At 42.9% G+C, this 25,144-nt stretch overlaps 3 protein-coding genes across 3 annotated transcripts in view; 2 read left to right on the top strand and 1 right to left on the bottom strand.

Annotated features, from left to right (window-relative positions):
* The first annotated feature begins 1,185 nt into the window (after window positions 1–1,185).
* Window positions 1,186–5,502, top strand: LOC106645328 (uncharacterized). The gene is made up of 4 exons (XM_014361171.3): window positions 1,186–1,388; window positions 3,101–3,353; window positions 3,469–3,642; window positions 3,704–5,502. The coding sequence occupies exons 1-4, from the start codon at window positions 1,358–1,360 to the stop codon at window positions 5,463–5,465; spliced, it is 2,220 nt and encodes a 739-aa protein (XP_014216657.2). The 5' UTR covers window positions 1,186–1,357; the 3' UTR covers window positions 5,466–5,502.
* A 3,302-nt stretch (window positions 5,503–8,804) lies between these two features.
* Window positions 8,805–11,944, bottom strand: Ugt50B3 (UDP-glycosyltransferase family 50 member B3). The gene is made up of 7 exons (XM_089598392.1): window positions 11,726–11,944; window positions 11,382–11,648; window positions 11,077–11,275; window positions 10,468–10,644; window positions 10,073–10,390; window positions 9,751–9,979; window positions 8,805–9,646 (listed from the first exon to the last, which is right to left on the bottom strand). The coding sequence occupies exons 1-7, from the start codon at window positions 11,942–11,944 to the stop codon at window positions 9,511–9,513; spliced, it is 1,545 nt and encodes a 514-aa protein (XP_089454518.1). The 3' UTR covers window positions 8,805–9,510.
* Window positions 11,945–18,103: 6,159 nt separating this feature from the next.
* The window catches only part of Dscam1 (Down syndrome cell adhesion molecule 1), a 54,679-nt gene continuing 47,638 nt past the window's right edge, over window positions 18,104–25,144 (top strand). The window contains exons 1-5 of the mRNA XM_089598871.1: window positions 18,104–18,783; window positions 20,867–20,986; window positions 21,074–21,252; window positions 21,327–21,465; window positions 22,048–22,221. Of these exons, the coding sequence (XP_089454997.1) occupies window positions 20,905–20,986; window positions 21,074–21,252; window positions 21,327–21,465; window positions 22,048–22,221 (574 nt within the window). The 5' untranslated portion in view covers window positions 18,104–18,783; window positions 20,867–20,904. The remainder of the gene's footprint in view (window positions 18,784–20,866; window positions 20,987–21,073; window positions 21,253–21,326; window positions 21,466–22,047; window positions 22,222–25,144) is intronic.

The following is a 25,144-nucleotide window of genomic DNA, read 5'->3' as shown; positions in this document are numbered from 1 at the left end:
CGCGCTCGCGTCTCCTCGTCACCTCGCTATAACGGGCCGCTCGCTCCCGATATGGACCAATCTCGGATTTACATTCGTCCAAATCGAGAACATCCGCCCGCGCAACACGTTACCTATATATATATTATTCATCTATACGTGTGTGTATATATATATTATACCCAACACATGACATACACGGTGTACAATACACTCTCTTTCTCTTTTTGGTAGTGTCAACTCTCGGCTGATTTTATTGCCGTTGCCGAGCCACAGTTGGAAAGAAATACAAAAAAAAAAAAAAAAAAAAAAGGTTTTTTGTACTTAAATACACGTGTTGGTATTTTTAACGCATACGTACCTACTCGTACACGTAATAATATACGATTGTATTGTAACCTATGCGTGTAGTCATATGTGAAAATAAAGTCAGCAAACTGTGGAGCAAGTATATGACTTCTGTACGATAAGAAAACCGAGAGATCGGTAAAGAGCGCGATTATCCTATACCGTACCGTGTATAAGTATAATGTTGCTCGCCCCCATCGGGTGGTAAAGAGGGCGTGTACAGCTTCCTTGCTTTCTTCCTTTTCAAGCTCATAATAAGCACACACCATTTATTTAAAACTTCCAAATTCGCCGGCCGAAAATAAATCGGTGTCTCTATATATACATAGGACGTGCCGTTGTGGATATAATATATATAGTAACGGGTAGGGATAAGCGAGCGCGCGCGACTAGAGAGAGAGGGCTGCGATGATGGTCCCTCTGGCATCGCTCGCCGACTCAGTAGCGTAGTGGTAGTACTAGTTAGCAGTAGTTTTAGTCCGGGAGGTGCGAATAACTGCTGCAGCTGTTTTTCCAAAATCTCCGCTCACGGTTTCGCGCCCTCTCGTCCACACAGTATACGTGTGCACCACTCCCCCCCCCCACATCTGATCCTCTTATCTCTCGCCTCCTTCTCCGCTATTTTCCGCCCCCCCCCTCCTTGTTCCGCTGGTCGCCACCTCCTCTGATACAGTGCACACACTCCTCCGCTTCAAACGGCTTGGCTCGTCGCGCTCCGCAGTATACCCGGCGCGCCGTCGCATCTCTCGCCGATTTTTACCGATAACGCGACTCTCGCCTGCCACTGACATTCCACGGGCTACGTCATCCTCCGACCAATTCAACCAAAACCTTTGGTGTATACAATATGCGACTCGCTCGCCGATCGACAGATGCGTCCAGCTGCACCGACGGATCCTCTACTTTGCGCCGATCCCGCGCCACAGTGCCCGCAAAAGAGGTGCGGCCTCTGCTCGCGTGCACGACAATCATCGCGCTGCGGTTGCGTTGTTTCATAAGTCACGGCTCATCTTAATTACACGTGGAATTCATGCTACCGGAAAGCCAATTTCCCGTCACAGGTGAGCTCGCCAGCGCTTCCCTATACATATACCATATACTTGTATGTTATCTAAATGATTATTCAAGCTTTACTGTACGAATTTTTTTTTTTTGTTTTTTTTTTCTTTTTTTTTTTCCTCACTCCTTTGGTTGGCTAATTTATTTAATCTTGGCACACGAGGATTAGCCGGCCCGTTTGCGCTTGACTGCCTACGGTGTGCGCGTGTCCCTGAAAACACTCGTACTTAGATTTTATCAATGTAAATGGGAAATAGAGTGTTTTGCACCGCCAGTATTGTATACTATGGTTGGTTTCTTTGAATAATATATATATAACATCATACAGATGTATATTGGCAACAGCGTTATTTCCAAAGTGTTTCAAGCCTCCATGCACATATATATACGTAAACTCCGGTTCTCGTATTCGGCGGGGCAATTCGCCGGGTGGCGTAATCCCAAATACGGAGTGAGAAATCTGAGAGAGAACCAAAAATAGTGGCGCTACGCCAACTCCTCGGGCTAAAAATAGCTAAAAAATAAATTGTAGTTACGAGCGCGCTCTTCGCTGCCTCCCCTTACCTCCACCTTTGCTCCTCTTCCTTGGCTGATGTTGCTGCATCAATTCGTTATATATGTATATTATATATATCGCCGACAAGCTTTTGCTCGGCTGTTCGCTTCAATCATACGTTATTTGCGCGTGTGTGTATACATATATGTTTACTTACACACGCGCCACTCTCTCTCGCACCCGCACAATTATTAAGGTGTATTTGCGGATGCGCACCGGAGCGGTGCATCCCGTACTCAATGTACGCGTGTGTAGGTATACCAAACTGCCGAGTTCGAGTTGATTTTCCTGCACGCGTGTGTAACTCGTTCATTTTGAAGAGAAAAATTTTTTTTTTTGATTGGGGCTCTCTGTTTTCGTTTCAACTCAATGTTGTTTGAGGTCTTAAGTTTGCATTTGGCAGCTGAAAAAAAAAAAGAAGCTGTGGAACGCGACAATGTGAATTTTTTTTTATTTTTACTTTCGAATAGGTGTTCTTAAAAAACAATTTTTACGTTTTGAAATAAAAAGCTTTAAAAGTATTTTTAAAAATTTAGTTTGTTTTTTTTACTACTACATTTACTGCTCGGTGTATTTCGGCTTTCGTTCCGTGAAATAAAAATAAAAAGTTTTTATACGTCACACTTTTGTTTGTGATGTAATTTCAAATGGTCTAAGTTGCGAAAAACATTTTTAAAATAAGGAAAAAACGATTTTTTTCGTTCACCCATTTCAGTAAAAAATTAATATTTTACTTCAAGGTTGCGAGTGTCACAGTTGTACACCTTAAGAAAATAAAATATAAGATGATTGTATGCGATTATTGGACTTTGCGATAAAATCGGTACTAGTTAACGTTTGATATTGAAGTGTAACACTTGTACCGTCGAGAGAATAAGCTGCGCATACTATTTTTCATTATGTTTGCCTTCAAAGCATAATTTAAAAGATACAGTTTTTCGATGTTTCACCAATTATAAACCACACCCCTGTTGCCACGCACGTCTCTATTAAGCGTCACAACAATTTTCAAGACAGGTACACGCGGCAAATATTACCCATACTTTTAACTCGCTTCTAAAAAATTTCCGGCAAAGTAGCGCACATCCAGACATAAAATCGTGCAAATACCTAAAATCGTAACGAAAAACATACATATATACCGGCCATCTATTACAGGGGGCATTATGCAAAGCGAGGACATCGTGGCTCGCACGCAATCAATGCTGCTAGATGACCATTCCCCCGCACCCGAGTGTAGAATCGCCGCGGTCGAGGAGCAACCGGTCAAGTTGACGAACCACCTCCACTTGAACCAGCCGCAGGACACACCACCACCGTATCCGGTGCAAGTGCCGAGTATGGCGGTCAAGCAGGAGCCCGCCGAAGAGGAGGACAAAGCTCGAGGACAACCCAACGCTGGACTGAACAGGTGAGCCTATATATTCATTTCGCTCGCAAGACAAATGCACTATAGGTATAGACCCACCAACAAGCAAGTATAGCTCTATTAGCCCAAGAGAGATTAAGACTTGAGTTTCTAATAGTCCGCAAATGGAAATTGAGGACGGACAGTCCCTTGCAGACGGCAACTTGGACCCATCAATGGCCCCGGCCTGCAAGAGGCCTCCACCCGGTGGCGAGCACATCAGCCCCAAGTTCGAGCTGCCCGGGGCCCAAGTATCGCCGAACTCGGTGCTCCCTTGCAAAAAACAGCCGAGGTAAATACTTATATACGATTACGCGTGTCTCTCACGGAAACAATAAACCCCGCGTTTGCAGCCGGGGCCGTCGAAAGTCGCGCTGGAAGCTCAAGTTCCACCACCAAGCTCTGCCCCCGGAGTATCTGGACCACTACGAGGCCGCCCTGGCGCAGGAGGCCGCGCAACTCTCGAGCCCCGTCGAGGCGCAGCCGCCCTTTGGTAGACACCCGCAGCAACGGCAGCTACCACCGACCCCGACTGGCTTCAGTCCCGACGTTCAAAACTGGATCCAGCGTTTCACGTTTATGCAGCAACAGCAGGCCGAGCTCTCCTCGGCCGCCTCCAGGCGTTCCGTCATCCGGTCGACCCACTCGTCCTTCCCAACCTACAATTCCCCGCAACCGCCACAGTCGCCCCTCAACAACGAGCAGACGAGCGCGCGGCCGCCGATGCAGTACTCGGACCTGCCCTACATGGGCGAGATAACCCTCGACAACAGCAAGCCCCGTCGCGGCAGGAAGCCCAAAAAGGCCGACATCTGCCACCTGATATACAAAAACTACGGCACCATACTGCCCGGCACGCCGGCCGGTCTTCAAGAGGCCAAGCCACCGGTAGCCCCAGCCACGGTGCTGCCCTCCCACGACGCGCACCAGCAGCAGTTGGGCTTCCAGCGGAGCGACATCCAAAACAGGATAAGCAGCCTCCTGGAGCGCCGGCTGACCCAAGAGCGCAGGGCGCTGGAAGCGTCGGCCAGGGAGCAGGACGGCCCGTTGAACCTGTGCGTGCGCGACCTCAGGCCGACGGGTAGCAGCGAGGGCTCGAGCGACGCCGAGGACGCGGAGCCGGTCCAGCAGCGGTGCGGCAACGGCTGCAGCAACAGGTCGGCCGTCCACGAGGAGAGCAACGGGACGGATGTACCCGGACCACTGTCCTACTGGCCCGACCAGTCGAGCTTGCCCTCGCAGCTCCTCTGCCTGCAGAGGCTGGTCCAAGCCGAGCAGCAACAGCAGCGCCTCGTTCCCAAGCCCCTGTCGTCCCTGCTGGAGGCGACAGTGGCTCCTCCGTCGAGTCCTACGGCTAGCAGCAGCACCGGTAGCAGCAGCAACAACAGTATAAGCGCGGAGCCGACGACCAGTGAGCCGAGGCACCACCAGGTCCAGTCTAAACGCAAGCGCTCGGCGATCTTCATACCGCCGGTGCCCGCGGAGAACAGCAGTGGCGCCAATACCCCCGCCACGGAGGTTAGCATATGCAAGTTCAAGTTCACGGGGGGCGCGAGGCCGAGTCTGCAGGAGAAGAAGAGCCTGTCCGTCGACGCGGGGGGTAACTTTCGCTACTACAGCGGCACCGGGGACAAGAGTATGCGTGGCTACGAGTTCTTTCCCCGCGAGGCCCTCCAGCAGCAAAGGCCACCAGTGACGTCGGTAACGTCGCCCGCGTCCTTGGCGATGGGGCAACAGCAGCTGGAGGACGCTCGGGGGCGCAAGACGCGCAAGACCCGCAAGAGCATCCAGCGCGAGAAGCTGGAGCAGACCTTCAAGGAGAAGGGCTTCCTCATCCAGACGCAGCAGCACGAGTCCGTCGAGGGGGCGACCTTTTGCAAGTTCCGGCAGTTGCGCAAGTTCACGCGCTACCTCTACCGGCACTGGAAGGAACGTCTGCCCGACGACGTGGCCGAGTTCAACGGCGCGACTGCCTCGGCCAGCCTGGGCCAGGCGCAACTGGTCAACGAGCTAGCTGACGACGGCAAGGGTGCGCCCGTCGAGCTACAACAGCAGTACCACCAGGAGAACCAAATGAACATGGATCTCGAGCCCGGACTAATGACCGACTCCTAGAGTCGTGGGGGTTGCATTTACGTCACCTATGGTACACATTGTGGTGTTTGGTTCGCTATTATTTTCGTTTTTTCGCTGTGCAATGTGCTTCCCTCTTTCTTGAGGGCTTTCGGCAATATACCTCACGTGTAATCAATTGCAGTTCGCGAGTGTAAATAAGTGATGGTCTTTATTTAATTTAAGCGCGTTTTTAGCTAATTCAACGGTTAAGAGATTTGGGGGGGGGGGATGTTTTCTCATCAGCTTTGTGCCAAAGAACGTAAGATATAATTATATTAATGTATGCTTATGCATTATATATTATTATATGCGATCAGCGCGCGTATAAACGTTACAGTTGATTGAATCGATTGTCGGTTCGTCTGTATTCTTGCAGTGTATAAAAAAAAAAAAAACAAACAAAAAATAAGGTTGCTCGCCAAAGAGTGTCGGTTTTGAATTTCTTTTACTCTATAACAATTATATAAATTGATTTTGTGCAAAGTTATTTTTCTCTCCCGTTCGATCGGGCAATGTAACAAAAACCGCGACACTCGTTTGTACAGTGCATTTATACAATTGACGACATAAACTTTACACGCATCAGCTTCTAAGTGATACTATTCGTATAATATATATATATATATATATATATATATATGTACCTATTATACTATTATATGTTATGTAATATATTATATGCGACGACAAAATATTTTATATATATATTAAAGACTACTATATGTGTATACAACGTATGTATTGTACAAGGCAATATACATATATACGTATACATATATACCGTACACTTTATCAGACGTATGATTCTGGTATAATGAGATCTAGTCTTTATTTGTATATTTTTTAAATAAATCGGTTATCAATTGCAATAGACCCACATGTATGCGTATTTTTATGTAATGCGATCGGTATACCTGTGCATGGGCTCACGAAGCGAACCTTCACGTATACATATGTGCGAATGGTGTTTCGCGAGAGCAAAAATATAAGAAAAGGAAAAACAAGGAGGAGGAGGAGGAGGATACAGGAGGTATACAACAACACACACGGCCCCGCGGATCCCCCATTCATGCAACGACGCCCATTCAAGCCATCAGCCGTCTCTTATTCCGGGCCGCCCCGTTCACCTTGAATGTGTACCTATATACATATACGTACACAAACGTTTTTTTACCATCGCCTTATAGGTACTGCCGGGACCCACGGAGATACCCATCTACAATTTCTACCTTCGACTCGAACCCATTCATTATTTCTTTTCTGCACCGTGTATTTTTACATATATACACATACACGTGTGTACCCGCGTTGTATACACACATATATTGTATATATGGTACAGGTATACCTACACACTTTTTATTTATGTCTTGCTTTCGTACCGATTTTTCATATATATATACCTTTTTGGGGGTCCTTTTATTCGTTATTGTTCGCTCGTGTGTGCTCGGCTCTTTCTTTCCAATATTTATTTTTTCACAATAGCAAGTACACGACACGCACGCGCGACCAAAGCTCTAATTGGAGAAACAAAATTTTTTTCCTAATCAAGTCCGAAGATCCATGAATATTGCAAAAGTATCAATTACCTGGAGGTACACAAAGAAAGTATGGAGAGGAAAAAAAAAAAAAAAAATCAAAGTATATACGGAGACGCGCGGCAAATGAGCGAGCGAGGACGGAAATTGGCATTAATAAAATGTATATTATTAAGCGGAGTTTTTCTTGCTCAATAAGCGGCCACTTTTTTACGAGACGCGTCCGCAGAGTTATATTCTCTCTCTCTCTCTCTTTCTCCCCCTGTCTGTTCCGTGCAAAACCCTCGTACACACAATGACCATACAGGTTTCCTAATACGGCGCGCTTCGAGCCTCGACTTTCCATAAGTGCCAAAAAAAAAATATAAAGAGAAATAATCGAAAATGAAATAAAAAAAGGAGACAAAAACAACGCTCGGGCCAGAGAGAGACAGAGAGAGTGACGTATTTATCGATCCGGAGATCGCGCCGCGACTAGTCGAAAAACGCATTTGCATTTGCCAATTAGCTGATCTCGTTGCGCCGATTTTCACCGTGCCAATTTTTTACTTATTTTTTTTTATTCTTGCTTTATATTGGAGAAAACGTGATTTCGAGGGTTGTATCGACAAAGGAAAGAGCGAAATACCCGTGACTTCCGCTCCCTCTCCTCGAGAGCCGGGATAGTGAAAACCGAGGGCCGATTTTTCGCAGTCGGGAAAAAGCGTGGGCGCGATAGGTATGCAAATAAGCAAAGGCCTATCCCGCAGACATGGGTACACACGTACACACCGGGTATAACAGGTATATCGTACGGAGAGCGAGCGCGAAATAAGATGCAGATCGCGGCCGCGACGATGTACACGTGTGTACACCTATATATAGCTGTGCAGCGACCGAGACAAATTGAACTTTTTCACCGACGAACCTGTCCCTCTCGCTGCACAGCTATATATATATATACTTTTAGTCCGTAGGTGCCTTCCAATCGTTGCATATGCATATACGTACACGTTTGTAGATGCACTTCGTGTATATACGTATGCGTACATTGCGCATATTGGCACTCCGTAAGTACTTTTACCTGCATATCTTCCGTTCCAGCTATAATAGGGGAAATAACATGGGACCCGCTCTGCGCCCAGTGTAAGTATAATCATCGCTGTACCATAGGCTTCTTTGGGCTTTTAAAAATTCTTCCGTATTTTCGTTACATACGTTATTCTACATTGCGACTTGGGTGTAATTATACTGTGGATTTTTGCAAGAAAATACTTACTTCTCTGAATAAAGTACATTTTTTTTTTTTTCGTTGAAAACATTTTTTATTCACAATACAATATTTAGAAGAAAAAAAAAAATTATTTTCCCGTGGATAAGTACAAGTACATTTTAAATATTAAATCTTATTACAAAGTATTTGGAATCAAATATTTCAACACTTTTTTTTAAAACTTTCACGTTATTTATCTTTTTCTATATTATTTTTCACACTGTAACGTATTTGTTAAAAATTTGGTCAAGTACTGTGCTGTTAGCAGTGTAAAATTAAAAAAAAAAAAAAACTTTTTTTTAGTACGAAAACAAAAAATTTAAATAGTTTCCTTGCCCAAGTTTATATGTTTAGCTGCATAATTTATTTTACACCGTCTTACAAGTATATGTTTATGACGATTAGGTACTTAGAGTATTTTTTATTAGTACGTTTACATAAATTTTTTTTTTTATGAAAATAACTCTGTACAATTTTTCACGTAAGCCTAAAAAGAATATACATTCACAATATATATTATCAACAAGTGCATTTAAGTATATATATATATATATATATTATCTTAAGGGAAAACTGGCATAATTATAATATACCTACTATGTATATGTTATTTCTATAAAACAACTACCGATCATTCAACTTTTGTACATCAGTATCCTAAATAGACTAAAGAATATTTAAGCGCCTTAGATTTGTATTATAATATGTATATGTTATATTAATCTAAAGATTTATCGAGAACTTGTACATACGTGTTATTTGTGCAGGTAAGTGATCGATAAGCGATCGAACGTGTAAAATGTATCAACTACCGATACTTTGCTTGCGATCGATCGGCGTAAGTATGTATCCATGCAAGGACACTCGTGCGAGCAGAACACCATTTTATCGACGCTCTCTTCGCCAAAGTGATATGGTGATGAAAAACGAAAAAAAAAAAAAAAAAAAGTCCACAATACCCATTCGCTAATGAAAACAAATGAGATTCTTAAACACGGAAACGCGAACAAATTGAAACGACGGAGCGTCAAACATTAACTCATTACCGGTCAGTGAGCACAGTATAGTAGTGTTCATCATCGTTGGAAAAAAACAAAAAATTCAAAGAATCGTCACGACCAACATAATATATCGGTAAGAAAAAGAAGATGAAAACACCTCATCGAAAATTCAGCGCAGCGCGCGAGTGCCGATATAATATGCATAAAGTTAACAACCAATGGGGAACAAATATAGGTAGACCGCAACCGATGGATCACTCCAGCTTTTCTTTCGCGCTTCTCGTACCGGCTCTGCTGAGCAGTTTCTTCACTACGTGCGCCAACGCAACGGCCAGCAGCGCGTAAAAAAGCGCCACGTCCAGAGAATAATAATGCCACACGCTCATGTGCCTGTAAACAAAAAAAAAAAAAAAAAAAACAAAAAAAATGAAAAAAATGAAAAATAATCTCTTGGACGTTTGGGCCCGTACAAATGCGTCTCGTCACCATCATACCTGGCGGTACTCTTGAGGTGGTGGGCCCCCTTGTGCCGAGCCACGTGCTCGACCCACCAGACCGCCATCTCCTTGGCGTCCATCGGCGTGTCCTTCATAAGCAGGCTCCTCGTTTTAGCTGCATCCCTGTACGGATTCTTACCACCCGCTGCCACCTTGACCACGTTCTCCCGCAGCTCCGATATCGTCAGACTCGCCAAATCCATCACGAGCGCGTAGCCCAGCTTTTCTATACACCCAACCAACGGACAAACCCGTCAATATAAATATATGTATATACATGTACAACACAGGTATATAATGATATATAGTATAGACGCACCTGCTTGGGCGGCGTTGCCGTCGTGGTCGCAAAAGACGGGCAGGACGAGGGTGGGCGCCGCGTGGTAGGCGGCCTCGTGTAGGGACAGCAAACCCCCGTGGGAGACGAAGGCGCGTAGCTTGGGATGGCCGAGGAGCTCCTGTTGGGGCCACCAGGCGGCTGTTCTCACGTTGCTCGGTAGGTTCTCGATCTTGCCGCCCTCCCACTTCCACACGACGTTGTACGGTAGGGTCGAGAACACGGCGACGAAGGTCTTGCGCAGGGCCTCCGGCATACCCGAGGCCTTCACCGACGAGCCCATCGACACGAAGATGAAACCTACGTGGGATATTGTACATAATGGGGGTTATCGTTATCCCACGCGCGTCGGAGGGTTGGCTAAAATTTGGGCGAACCTCGGCTCAAGAAGGCGTCGAGCTCCGTGCTGAGTGTCATCGGGGGTCTGCAGTGTATGCAGGCGACGTTGACCACGTTGGCCAGGTAGGGCGCGGAGTCGGAGACCGAGTAGTGGTTGTTCTGCAGCGTCAGCGGTACTTCGGACACCAGGTCTCGGACGTCGGGCACCTGATCACCTGGTACACACACGTACATATACATATACACATATAATTATATATGAGCAAATAGGAGAGCCACGGGCCCGGAATACAAATGAATCGGCGAGGAATTTTTCGCTCCGCGCCGGGCGAAAGTGAGCCAATAGTTGGCGCGCGATTCGTTGGTATACGTGCGACGGGAATCGGCAATGAGATCGGACAACCGTGCGGTCGTTTGTATACCGAGGTAAGTATACAATTAGAAAACCCCGCGTGTGCCTTTTCACACCCGAAAGTCTATTATATAATCATACATGATGATATTGGAGTGCCAACAACTAACATTTCATTCTTTGAAGTGGCCAAAGTCCTGCAATTTTTTTTTTTTTTGTTCTTTTCGCGGTGTCTGTTATTTTTAGTTTAAAAACATTCAACTCGTAGTTTATGATGGTGTATAGCTGGACTTACCCAAGTACTTGCGCAAAGTGGGCTGGATGAAGCCGGTCACCATGATCCAGTACATGACCTCGAGGGCCATGAGGTAGCCGGCGTTGAGCAGCCTCTGGGCAAAGTTCATGTCTTGGGTGAGAGCCTTCCCAAAGTAGGGTCGTATGGCCCAGGGTGACGGGTTGCCCTGCCTGGCGATCGAGCCGCTGTACAGGGCCACCTGCGGCGATATACATTAAAATCGGCATAAATATCACCGGTGGGGAAAAAAAACAAACAAATTTATGGGAACATGTTTTGTTTCCCTCAATAAAACGTAAACTCACCGTGTTGAGCATGACAGTGGGCACCTGTTGGCCGTGGAGCAGCCCGAGTAGGCACTCGGGATACGCGCCGTCGAGCACGACCACGTCCCACCGGGCTCGCAAGCTCCCCTCGGGCCTCTGGATCTCGCGCACGGAAAAGGGATCCTGTAGCAGGGCCTCGCACGCCTCCCAGCCGTAACGCATCGCGTCCCACGGCGACAGGGGCAACTCGTCCCGAAACCTCGAGCCCACGAGGTCCCACTCGGACGTGTAATTGCCCACGTACACCTATTCGTGAACAACAACGACATTGTACTGTGTGTGAATGGCGACGCGTTTGAAAATGGCAAAAATGGCACCCGTACCTCTAGCTTCGGGGGTACGAGTTCGCGTAGGCCGCTGTTGGCCGCCGGGCCGGGAAAGGCGCTGGCCAGAGTGACGTTGTGGCCGCGCCGGGCCAGAGCCGTGCCCAGCGCGACAAAGGGCACGGTGTGCGAGCGTGTCCCGCCCATCGTGGCCAACAGCACCGTGTGACCGCTAACTCGGCTCGCCACGACTACCAACAGTAGCACCAACACCACCATCCTTGGGGCAACGCACCTCGTCCGACGAGCCATGCTCGGTGTCTCTGGTCCTGTGTCCGCTCTCGCCCCGGGCGAGCTACGTCTCGGCCATGGCTCGGCCGTCCCCACGTATTTATCCACCTCGTGCCGTATATACACTCGCAATAATCGCGCGATTAGCTGATTTGCGTAAAAACCGAGTGAACGAGCGGTGGAAGGGGGATGAAAAAAAGGAAGAGGAGATGCTAATTGATTCGGCTGTCGGTGGTCAATGGGTTGGCGCGAGCCACGAAAAACGAGCCGTTCGTTACCGAGTCGGGCTTTGTATGCGCGATCGGCCCGTGGCTCCGAGATTTATGCCACCGGCAACAGTCAGCGTCGTCTTTATTATCATTATCCCCATCATCGTGATTATCGTAGTCGTCGCCAACATCGTTTTCCCACACTTGTACATGTGTGCGCTCTAGCGCTTCTTCTCCATCGTCCTCATCTTCTTCTTTTCTCTATTGGCTGGTAATGTGTATATAATTATAGTGGCGGCTGTCTTTTACGCGACCGCACCGAATTTGAATATAATATATATATGGTCGCGAGTCAAAGCGGCTCTTTACTGATTTACCTTTTTCACGAAAGGACGCTCGGTGCACTTTAACTGCTGAAACATATACTTGACGCGCGTCAAAAGTAACAAAAAAAAAAAAGGAGACCTGCACATTTCAAGGACAAAACGCGCCGGTGTCTCAATAGCCGTCCAGCGAAACCGGCAATCCGTCATTTGTCATTATGATTATCGTTTCGGGCTCGCGTGTAACTAGAGGTTGTACGGCAATGCACACAGTATACAGGGTACACAAGTATCGCCGATTGGTCTTCAAAAGAGAAAACTATTGCCGCAACCGCATGAAAGTGATATAGCCTCCCGCAAGAAAGCACGCGCTCCCTGATCCGTGCACCCGGAGTGCCTATAATATGCACACAGATGATTCCGCGCTGTATACTAGACGAGCTTCGTTGTACCACTATTGTTACACGCCAATCACTGTATACACCGATGTATATCTCTCTGCGTGTTTTCTTGTTTACATACACACTTCGATCGGTCCGGCAACACTTTTTTTTTTTTTTTTTTTTTTGCTGCACTCGGGAGAATAAGTTGCGAAAGCACAGCGAGTCGGCGCGAGGGGAAACAAGTGCGGCGTCTCGTCCGGTTATTCCATAAAACTTTCACTCGCGCGTTTGATCGGCCGATGCATGCACCGCCGGTGGTTCGGTTCGCGCGCCGCGATCGGCTTCGATTACGGGTAATGAGCCGAATAGAGAGAGAGAGAAACGCGCAATAACACAACACCGTGATTCAGCTTCAATGACGGTTGGCAAAATGAACGCGCGTTGTTCGCGTCGACAGGAGTTTTTTTTTTTTTTTTTTTTTTAATCCAAAAATCGGTTCGAGGATCGGTGATGGGGGGAAAATCGGTGTTTGGGCGCGCGCGCGCGCGTTCACGCGAGCTACTTGCGAGGCGGCACTGCACTGAAAGGGGGACCCATACTCGCGGGCCGCGGTGTACCTGCAGGTGCTATATACCTAGCGATCCGCTGGGCTGGCCACCTTTTGAGCGTGAAAGTCCGCCCGGCCGAGCGATGGATTGTGTATACACACGTATACATGTGCAGCCACGCCGGATCAGCTGCGTGTATCATTGTATATATGCCGCGGTGGTTACAGTGCCCCCCCCTTCCCCCCTTATAAAAGAAAAAGAGAGAGCTCTCACTCTCAACTTGAATTTTCGTCGGGGCTCTCTTTCTTGGTCGCACTTGTACGGGTGTACGTTTATGGGTACCTCACTTGTAAAATGTTATCCCGCTTGGAGAAAGTTATTTTTTCTTCGCTTCCGTCTGTACTTGTAGCTTTTGCGTGCACGCGAGGAATCGGCGATGCTACCGGGGCGTGTTTTCGTTATCGCACGCGGAAATTGCCTTTTTTTTTTTCATACCTATTCCTGTTGGTCCTCCCGATTTTGGCCCGTCAATCTATACCGATTTTTTACAAGCGGCGTCTAATAGCCTACTTTTTACGCTTCATCCGTTTGGTTTTATCGTTCGCTTTCTTTTTTCGCCTCCTTTGCTTTTCGGTATCCGTATATTATATACATATAGCCGGGGTATGGGTACTTGTGGTTTTTGTCGGATTTTACGTTTTTTCGCAATAGTGGTAAAAGTTTCGTCAAATTTGTTTTTTCCACCGATCTCTGATGCGCATCGGTGAGCTTGGGACGAAAGACATACTATTTCGTTGACCGAAAGTCGATGAAAATGATTTTTCGAGGAATGTTTTATTTTTCTCCGGGTTCGTGATGGTATCGTGTAATTTATGGGGAAAATCGAGGCCACGGTTTTTCGAGGAGAGGCTGGAGCGCGCATCGAGATTGGGCACCGTTTTAGGGGGAATCTCGTGATGCAAGCCGGTGCAATCGACTTTTACTTTTGATCTAGTTTCTACTTTTTTTACTGGGAAGCTTGTGCGGTGTGACATATTCGACAAAAGGCCAAATTTCCTCCTCCATGATGCCTGCGTTGAGAAAAAATAAAAAAAAGAGTTTTTCTTCGCGACCTCGTTCCTGTATAATCGATGCCACGATAAAAATGAGAAAGGTACACCGAAGGTTCGCCTCGATGGAAATTTTTTATTTATTTTGCCTTTCAATGTGAAAAAAAAAAAACTAAAAAACTAAAAATATATATGTATACGTTACATACACGTTCAAGGCTTGTTTTTCAAGTGGTCAAAAACTTGAAAGATGGTAGTCAGGCAGACAAGTGCGTCCACTTTGTAACACCGTCTAGTCATATTTTCACTCTTGTGTGACTCAATGGTTGATTACGTTGTTTCGTTCGATTGCATCAATGTCAAAAATTTTGACTTTGTTGTCTTTGCCTCCCGTTTGATTCAAGTAATCTTGAAAATAATGATGAAATCAAATCAAATACTTGACTGAAAAATAAACATAACACTTGCCTATGGAAATGTAAAATGGTGAGAATTTTGCCTTCGTGCTCTAACAAACGGAGACACTCAATGTGTATGTATACATGTATGTTAGAAGACACGAGTATGGTAATGCTGTTGATGAAAGCGTCGCAATTCCTGGTATTTCAAAATTGCCTATAAATTGCCTATAAATTAAGGTTAAGTAAAAATTTATATCTTTTATGTACTTTTTGACAAAATTTACATAGAATCTACGTGAAATTCAAGGTTATTGGCAATACACCGACCAGCATGACTACATGTGTAAGTATGGAGCTCAGCCAATGTTTGGAATTTTGATCTGTCAAATCATATTGATAATAATCTATTATTTAACAATACTAGCTATAGCACCTTTTTTGCTAAAACTGTTTTTTTTTTTACCAAAAGTACCGATGCATTGAAAATTTTATCACGTGGAAACCTTTGATATAATTATTGTAAAGAAAAAACTGTATTTCGTAGGAGTAACATAAAAAAACAAAATGGGCTAACCTTATTCCGATAATTCGTGTTTTTGAAAAAATTTCGCTTTTATCATGGCATTATGCTAATTTTTTAAAAACTTTTTACGCTACACTATACCCAAAAAACTTTCCCCGTGAGATGCCTTTTCGTGTACTTTAATGTAAACACTAATGGTACAAGTACGTGACGTTTTAATTTCATCCACAAACGTTTGACACTTAAATTACACGTGACAAATATTTTGATACAGAATCAAGTGGTCAAATAGTCGAATCGTTAATTTTATATTCTCATATGGCTGGTGTAGCAGTTTCGTTGTGAATAAGCGTACAGAGCTCGTCTCAGCAAAATAAGCGGTCGGATTACCGTAATCCTGTCAATCTCGTGGTAATTTTACTTTTTCGATTAGTCGGATTACAGTGTACCAATGCGGTTGGCGAACATATTATGTTTGCATCTAACTCGATTGCATTGCAAAATTCTCATTTGCGATCTGAGTAGTAAGTATTACAGTAATGGAAAAGAATGCAACGCAAGTTTTCAAAAATGGCACTATAGAGTTGTGCCCAAGAATTTTTCAGCCATAATATAGTTTAGATCTCGCGTAATTTAGGAAAATGTATTGAAAAAATTCTATTAACAATAAATTTCGTCAATCTCGTTTCGCACATCGAAATATTTTACGTTTCGTTTAATGACTCATTTATCAAATTTACATAGCCACATCATCAAATATGATGGCTATAACATACAGACGACGGCAGTAGATAAGTGTATTCATCTGCGACTAGTCCTTTATTTAATCTCTCTAGGGGTACCTCGGTAAATAAGAGTATCTTTTTTTTTTCCTTGAACGGCTATTATTTGAAAGATCATCATCGTACCAAAGGATGGAATTTCTTGAAATATACCATACATCGGAATGTACGTATATGCAATGTCGAATCGAGTAGATGAAAAAAAAAAAAAAATAGTGGGATTAATAAACCGTAAAAAAATTCTTTCTTTCAGTTTTTAAATCCATAAATCACCCGTTGCGGTGTACGGATCGATGAAAATTCGATTCCCAAGTACGCAAGTATACATACAGAAACGTATAATACCAACTTGTTAGGAATTCGTGAAATACCAGTTTTTGATCCCGGATATAGGTACATATACGTATACGCGATAGAATGTAATAGTTGCCGGTCGTATACCCGCCGAAGATTTCGACATGGCCGTTAACACAAGGTAGAGAGAGAGAGAAAACGCAAGATTGAAATAAAAGAGGTAAGAAAAAGAAAAAAGAAAAAAGAAATCCATGTAACCGCACAGGAAAGAGTGAAGGAGATGAATAGAGTGCGCGCTGATGAGAAAATAGAAGGAAAGAAGAGCAAAAAAAAAAAAAGAACAACGAAAGAACATCGGTTGTCTGTATGGAGTTCGTTAGAAAGGGGTTGGGGGAGATGCAAAGAACGAAAGAAAGGAAGAGCAGAGCGCAGGTGGCTCTGACAGATTTTTCGGGCCCCCACTTCCTTTAAGTTTTACCGGTATAATGGGCGCGCGTATGCAGTGTATACGCTGGACGCATTTATACCAAAGGAAAAGCATATATATACATATATTATATATAGGAGGTACGGCCAACCACATCTCGAATAATAAGCTGCAGGAGAGGCTGGCTCGCAGCAGCAACAGCTGCAGACACATAAATATACATATGTCCTCATTGTATGTATTGTACATCTATGGATAAATGTGTACGCATATACATATAACCGGTAGGATCAGTCTCCATCTGAGCTCATTACTTATATACTTTTCCATATATCTACCGGTCGCACCTTTCTTTTTTCAATATCTCGGTAAATATACATGTGTAGGCATATATGCACGCGCGTATATAATTATACGCTCTCGGTATCATGCATGCGTGCAATACTATACGTATAAGGAGAGATACAGTGTGCGGGTATTACCGATTTTTTTATCTTAAAATACGATGATATTGAGTTTCACGTGTTCTCTTACATGTAGAAGATTTTCTTTGAAACGATAAAGGTGGATGGTACAGCAAGCAATAAATAACGAATAAAACGTTGTTTGGGCTCGTTGTTAATGATCTTAAGTGCCGATTTCGACCATCCTGTCACTTTAATTTACATTGTAATACTAGTTAAGCACAAATACGATTTTCATAGGTAAAAATCAGTGAAAATCGGCGAAAATCGGTAAAGATCGGTAGAGATCGGTAAATCAAAAACACCGCAATTCTTTCCTCACGCTCCACTGAACAATGTCAAACCCATTCACGGATAAGAATAATAATAACAATAAGATTGCAGAGGCCAGGAAGAGAGAGAGAGAGACGGAGATTCGAGATGTATCGACGAGCGCGAGCGCGCCAACAACGAAACGTCGAGGTCGTCGAGGGATCGAGGTTTGCGCTCCATAGTTTGGTATACTCCCCGTAAACTGGAGTCGAGATAAATAGGTACAGTGCAATATTCGCGCAGTATTGTTTGGAGTTTGGAGCCCTAGACAGCGCAGACGGTCGGTCTGCACATTAGCTTGGCTCTAGTTACAATCCCCGTAAAAAACAGCGTCGGGCATACAATTTCGTTAAATTAACTGACAAGCGTAACATCGGTACGGAAATACAGTGCCATCAACTGTACGGGACGTGCGTTTAAAAAAGCAAAAAAAAAAAAAAAAAAAAAAAAAACAAAGGGTCGGTCGTCCGGCCCGGGCGTTGTTAAAAGTGAGTTCTAGGTGGTACATCCCAGGTATCGCTTCCTCGTGCTCTGGAGCCAGTGGCGTGGCCAAGCGAGCGGATGTCGCCCGCCAACTCGTAGGGGGCCGCGCTCGCGAGCACACACACCTACCTCGTCACCCGTGCATGGTGTTTCAATAACAGAGTGCGTTAAGTGTTGATTACCTTACCAAGTGTTGAAAAACCAGTGTGCAGTGTCTCTCTACCTTGTGAAAATAAATTACAGTGCATGTAGTGTGCCCCCCCCCCTTTTCCTTCCTTTGATAGTGAGTGGATAAAATAATACCAAAGTTTATGTTAAATTAAAAAAAAAAAGTGAGAGTTCCGCAAGTGTATGTGGAGGCCCTTCTTCCTGGCCACATATAAAGCATCGGCCGACTCCTCGCCAACCTACGTTATACGCACCTCGTATTACTTGCGTACCCCATACGTACATATTCCATTGGATCGAATTATTTGGACTTCAATGAGCATAAACAACGTACAGGATACACATTTAAATATTGAATAGGACACGGTCTACATAATAATTGTCAGCTGCCACCCTAAAAAGGAGCGCTTCGAGTGACTCTCTTCTTTCGACCAATTGTCAACTAAAGTAGTGTACTATAGGTGGGTTATAATGCACGAGTACGAGCCTCAGGGGGCTGTGTGTGACATAATTTTTATGCATGTACCGTGGGGTAAACAATAACACTTGCTGAATCAAAAACGTAAGAAAAAAAAAATAATAATAAAATAATAAGATAAGAAATGAGCCACATTCGAATTTTTACGTGCATTTATTCATTCCATGCTGCTTTGTTTATACGTGTGCATGATAGAAGACTTGAAAACCCTGGTGCTTTTCGTCCGTGTAGTAGTGGGTGCGCTTACCTGTAAAAAAAAAAAAAAAAAAAAAAAATGAGAGAACAGTTTTGCTGCACCCATACACAACGGCACGAGCATTGTATTATAATTTTTACACACATCAATCCCACATCTCGCTTCGTGGTCATATACACACTGCACGTGTGTGACTCATTATAAATATACGAGCCCTCACAGCTGCAGTTGCATGCGTTGTATGTTCATAGGCATACATACATGTATTTGTAGTGTGTATAGCTGAAAAGCACACACGCGTCAACGAAAGCTCACCACCAAAAAGACAAAAATCATTTCGCATACTGTTATTATTTACAATGGCACTATAAACCGGTATCTGCAGGTATTTCGGAAAGTCACCTTAAAAAAAAAAAAAGACGAACCGGCAATTTCGCAAAATGCAACAATCCCGTATTCATTGTTTAGTTTACTTATATGTATATGTTGTACGTAGGGAGCTCCGTTCAGTCATTTCGGAGCATAGGAGGGTAATGGCCGGAGGGGGGCATCCATTTTCATTATGTATACAGGGCCACGTATACCTATATATACAATATACATACACGCACATCATCACAGTGTACATGTGCACCCACATATGAGCCAGCGCGCGTGCTCTTCGCGTCTGTCGCAGCTGCTGTTTCGGCCCTTTTTTTTGCCTCCTCGACTCCCAGCTCTGTCCATCTGTACTGATGTATAAATTCATCCCTAACCGTTTCAAAATGTGTATGGTTAAAAAAAAAAAAAAATTACGCGCCATCATGCGTACCTAATTATTACACACTTCGCCGCGATCAATAATAAAATCTCTCTTTCTCCGATCCCCGTACATTTAAGCTTCAAATTATACATCATATTTTTTTTTTGTTCTCTCTGTCGTGCCATTTGATGTACGTACATCATAATATACTTAAAGGGGCTCGCATGTCGCGGTACTTCCCCGCGGCCGGCTAAATATTATCTTCTTCGGTGGTGCGCGTTTCCGCTCTCGGTCCTTTATTTATAAGTGTATAGTATACTTTCACAGGCTTACATTCCATGGATTATAATATGTGCCATGTTACGTTATATTATCAACTTGTTCGTCAACTCCCACGCTCGTGCGTCCATGTAACCAGCAGCCGGTCACATGTGTGCCGGCTGGCGCTTGACTCGAACCACGTGCTTACCTTCACTTTTTTTTTTTTTTTTTTTTTTCTTTTCCATGCTTAGTCTTTTTTACTTACATTTTTTACAACTCGCGCTCGCTTTCGTCGCGCTGATTCTAGTGTACGGAATGGCTCTCGCAATTTTTTGTGCTTGACTTTGATTGTAGAACGGTACATGCTTTTCTTTTCTCATTGAAAAAAAAAACATTACTATCCGCACAATCAAACCTTTGTATGTTTGCAACTGTGCATTCCGTTAGCGATGACTCACTCGGAAATTCGCATTGACTCTAATTGCGCATATACATATATCTGTGTGTGATGATTATGATGCTCTTGCCACACATGTGTCTACATGTGCGCTGAATTCATTGACACTTCTTTACAGAGTATGTGGCACTGCGTGCAATTGTTCATTGAATCAGTTATTATCAAATACAAATAAGTATGGGTGGAATGTCGTGTACTGATTTGATTTGGGTTTAAAAACAAAAAAATACCTAGTACACCCTCGTACGGTAACGGATGTGTATAAATGTAACATTATACAAAAGTAGATTTGCGTTTAATTTCCGTTAAATTATTTAACCATAATAACATTATTTATAAGAGAAACCATAAGCTTTGCAAACTAAAATAAGTCCAGACAATAAACGTAAACGTTTTGTTTTTGTTTTCAGATAACATTTCGACTCGATAGTTCACGAAACATTCAAAAATGGGGGAAAAATCTCCCTTAAGATGCGGGAGGCTGTGGAAACACGTTGTTTTTCTTCTCGTCTCATCGTCCTTCATGCTGGGTAAGTTGAAAAGAAAAAAAAAAAACTTTTACTATATCATATCGAACGTATGAAAAATAAAGGAATCCAATGAACGTTTTCTTCCAGCGTTGGCCGAAGATGAGAGCATGGGCCCCATTTTCGTGAAAGAACCGCCTAATCGCATAGATTTTTCGAACGGCACTGGTGCCGTGATCGAATGCCAAGCGCGAGGCAACCCGCAGCCGGACATCATTTGGATCCGCTCGGACGGAACTGCTGTTGGCGACGTGCCGGGATTGCGCCAAGTGAGATATACAATTATTATTCGTGTCGTCGGTTTACACTGTGCACCAGATTGTTTAATTTTCAAATTTTTCAGGTCCTTCCAAACGGTAATCTGGTGTTTCCGCCATTCAGAGCCGAAGATTACCGCCAAGAAGTTCACGCGCAAGTTTACATCTGCCTGGCAAAAAATCCCGTCGGTTCTATTCACAGCCGAGACGTCAACGTTAGAGCTGGTAAGATTCACTCTGATGCTTCTCTTCGGCGGAAAAACACTCATCGCTCGCCAAACAGAACATTCACGTAAAAACGTCATACCTTATGAAAAAACAATTTTTTTTTTTCACAGCAGTCACTAAATGATGACTCACTGAGAATCGATTTTTGTTTTTTTTTGTTTTTTCCAAACAGTAGAACAATTGGGTGATTCAGTAAATTTTATTAGTTCATCGCGTGCCTTACTTGATCAAAAACGACGTAGCGTATCTAAAAAATTTTCAATTTACAGTTCAACTGGACATTTTCAATGTAAAACTATACGTTCAAAATTACGTGAATGTTCTCCGGTTTGGTGGTTCACTCGACGAGTTCTAATAATAATTACATCACAATATGTGACAGGGACCAACCAAATATTTAAAAAATCATACAACCACTTCAATTTAATAGGTACACATGTATGGTAAAAAGACCAGGTAAACGGAAATTTCGTGTAGGAATGAACGATTAAAGAATAAGTTATAAGCGTTGGTAAAACTAAAATTTGTATTATACATGTATTGAAATATTGTTTTTGTGTGTTCGGTTCATTCATATAGTCGTCTCGCAGTACTACGATACCGATGTGAACAAAGACTACGTGATCCGCGGCAACTCGATAGTGATTCGCTGTGTAGTGCCTTCGTTCGTAGCAGATTTCGTAACTGTGTTATCATGGCACACGGATCAAGGAGAAGAGTTCGTTAGTCATCCAGACGGCGAACAAGATTACGGTACTTCAATGGTTGTCGTGTGCAATCTTTGCGTAGCGAATATTGTAAAAACTGGGACAGAAGTCGAGTCTAGGCTTGCAGTTACAAACGTGTAGTGTTCAACGACAACAATTTTTTGACATTTTTTTTTACCGAAATTGTCAGTGCATTGTTGCATTTCGATTGACCATGTTTTATCTGTCGACGATATGTGTTTTCTATTGAAAAGTAGCTAAAAGAACACTGTTAGTTTTCGGTTTGATTTTTATTACTTGCTTTAAAAAATATCGCGTCAGTTGAATAATTTCAAGCCGTAAATAATAAACATCAAGATGCCGGTTTGTTGTGAATTAGAAAAATTGAGGAATCACAGAAATGTGGGGATAAAAGTTTTAAAAAATGCCGATACGATAGCCATATATGAAAAATGTCGGTTCGTTCGTGAATGTTGGCACACACGGCCTTGGCGTGTAGTTGTAGCTTTTATTGGTGTAAATTGCTCGAAGCGCAAGGGTTTGCGTTGTATACTTTAAACGAAATAATTAATTTCGCCGAAAGCGTATAGAAACACCGCGTGCGATAAGTTTAAAAAAAAGTGTAACGAAGCAATAGTTACCATATGGTAGAAAATATTACATTCTCATACAATCGGTTGCAGATTAAAAAGAAAATCGACATTTGTAGAGATGCCTGATTTTCAAGCGTAGTAATTACATGTCTATAAATATGCCGACGATGATCGTCATGGTAAAGATGATGAAAGGACATTTTTCCGTTCGAATCTTTGCACTAACTTTGTTTCTCGTAACGTTAATTATTCAATTGACCATTTTTATCGGTGATCTATTTTTTAAATTATTTCATTGATGATTATGCATTGAAATGATCAAGCTGTTCTCTATCATCTTATACCTTTCTGTTTGACAATATTTCACATTTCTCTCGAATCCGTCAATATCTTTCAGATGACTAGTAATTTGCATCTCGATGGAAAATTGCAAAACTCTTGTCCATGTATGAACTTCATTAAAATAACCACATGGTGTACATAACGTTATAGTGCTTTCGTAATCTTTTCAAGGCCTGTTTGTGATAAGCTAAATTTGTGCGAGTTAACATGAATGCTCTCTTTGAGACCATTATATACGTACTAAATTGATAGTGGCTAATCTTTTATGATGTACTATGGATCTCGCAAGATTTAACTTTTTTCAACACATCGTAAATTTGATGAAGTAGCCTTTCTTTATGATAGTACATATCTCCTCGTATCTCTATTGGAAGCACTAACTAATAAACTTCTAATGCTCTACTAGCGAGTCAAATGCCCTATCAAGAGCTACTAAAATTAAGATGATACAAATTTAAAGCACTTATCAAACCTTGTGAATAAGTACGTGTAGTATGGGCAATTATATTTAATATAATTATAATCTGTCATTGATCAATCATCATCAAAGGGTAGTAGCTGTAGAGGCTTTTTTAACTTTGAGTGTTGATGTCTCCGGTATATTTTTGATGCAATTGGCTCAGACCAACCTGTTACGGCTTAAATCATTAAAACATCAATCATTTATTAATTCTAGATTTACAATTTAAAAAATAGAGGTTGATGGTCTGTACATTTCTGCGCCACTGATTGCAATTCAAACTTCCCGCCAGATCTCAAGCGTTTCGTTGCATGGCTAGTATTTCCCATCAGTCGCTATAGGTGGTGACTACCCTTCGCAGCATGTACAAAATGCTGAAAGAAATATTTAAGGAATTTTCCAAAAAATATTTACAAAACATTCTTTTATACTCTCTTTTATAGAAATATCATCAATACTTTTTAATACAATCACTATTTAGAAAATATTTTAATATTACCACCAATGTGATGTATTGATCAATTTTTGTGGTACGTTTTCTTATGTAACACATAAAAATAAAATCTTTTGAATGTTCTTTGATTCGCTTCTTGGCACAACTTATTCGTTACTACACGCGGCTGTATTATTTACAAATAATAACACATGCAGTCGATGTACCGAATCGTACATTTTGACACTGTTTACAGATTTCATATTTTATTTAAATAATAGGGCACGCACGGTATCATTTACTGAAAGAAATATCGAATCTTTTGCGAATTACCATGAGATTGAAACAAGACCATGAAAAATAATTTCATAATGGAACGAGTCGTAAGTGTCAGTGTATTATTAGAAAATGTAAAAAATCACGCAGAAAGAGTCACTTAGTTACATCAGCCATTATTAAGCGTAAATTGGTCAGAGTGCATGTCACAGTGCTTCGGGCTATTTATCGACGCTGCACAATAGAATCAACGTTTTCGGAAGCATAAGGAATATTACTGTATGCAAAAAGGAGGGGAAAAATTAACAACGACATAGTTACCATGAATGAGTGAGTAAAAAATAGCTTGGAATATTTTCAGTCGTACATCAGTTTTATCAGTCGGAGGTAAATAACGAATACGTCATACTCGGAAATTCGGCGATTCTGAAAGCAGCCCTGCCCAGCTTTGTTTCCGAGTTTGTGCAAATCGTCGGCTGGCAAGACGATCAGGGAAATACCTTTAATATGGGAGACGAATATGGTAGTAGCCCTTTATTTTTATCGACTTTTACAGCAAGACTCGTTATAATCAAAAAAGGGGCAGCGCGGGAGGTCTTTGCAGCTTTTTCCTCGTAACGGAACAATCGAATATCCACGAAGATCTGTTACAACTATTGACATTTGAATAATTTCATGAAAACGTAAAATTAAAAAAAAAAAAAACATTATAATAAACAGAAAAAATGCTGTACGAGAGAAGTACTAGATAAACATACGTACATATGGGCGCAGCGTAAAGAAATTGCATAATCAAGTGCACGATAAATGAAGAAGACTCTGATTTTTGTCTTTGTTCATACGCTGAGGCCCGAAATGAATAAGT

The sequence above is a fragment of the Copidosoma floridanum genome, unplaced genomic scaffold, assembly GCF_036245765.1.
Source record: "Copidosoma floridanum isolate Cflo_tuat_1 unplaced genomic scaffold, Cflo_Japanese_pri ptg000006l, whole genome shotgun sequence".
Taxonomy (NCBI): domain Eukaryota; kingdom Metazoa; phylum Arthropoda; class Insecta; order Hymenoptera; family Encyrtidae; genus Copidosoma; species Copidosoma floridanum.
Note: the sequence above shows the minus strand (reverse complement) of the source record. Positions and strands in the feature narration are given on the sequence as shown.

Excerpts from the sequence above, each read along its gene's own strand:
- Ugt50B3 (XM_089598392.1), bottom strand. The coding sequence starts at position 11,944 with ATGGTGGTGTTGGTGCTACTGTTGGTAGTCGTGGCGAGCCGAGTTAGC. Across the intron at positions 11,276-11,381 it reads CCACTGTCATGCTCAACACG|GTGGCCCTGTACAGCGGCTC; the intron begins GTGAGTTTACGT and ends ATATCGCCGCAG. Across the intron at positions 10,391-10,467 it reads CGACGCCTTCTTGAGCCGAG|GTTTCATCTTCGTGTCGATG; the intron begins GTTCGCCCAAAT and ends TATCCCACGTAG.
- LOC106645328 (XM_014361171.3), top strand. The coding sequence starts at position 1,358 with ATGCTACCGGAAAGCCAATTTCCCGTCACAG. Across the intron at positions 1,389-3,100 it reads AAGCCAATTTCCCGTCACAG|GGGGCATTATGCAAAGCGAG; the intron begins GTGAGCTCGCCA and ends CATCTATTACAG. Across the intron at positions 3,643-3,703 it reads CCTTGCAAAAAACAGCCGAG|CCGGGGCCGTCGAAAGTCGC; the intron begins GTAAATACTTAT and ends CCGCGTTTGCAG.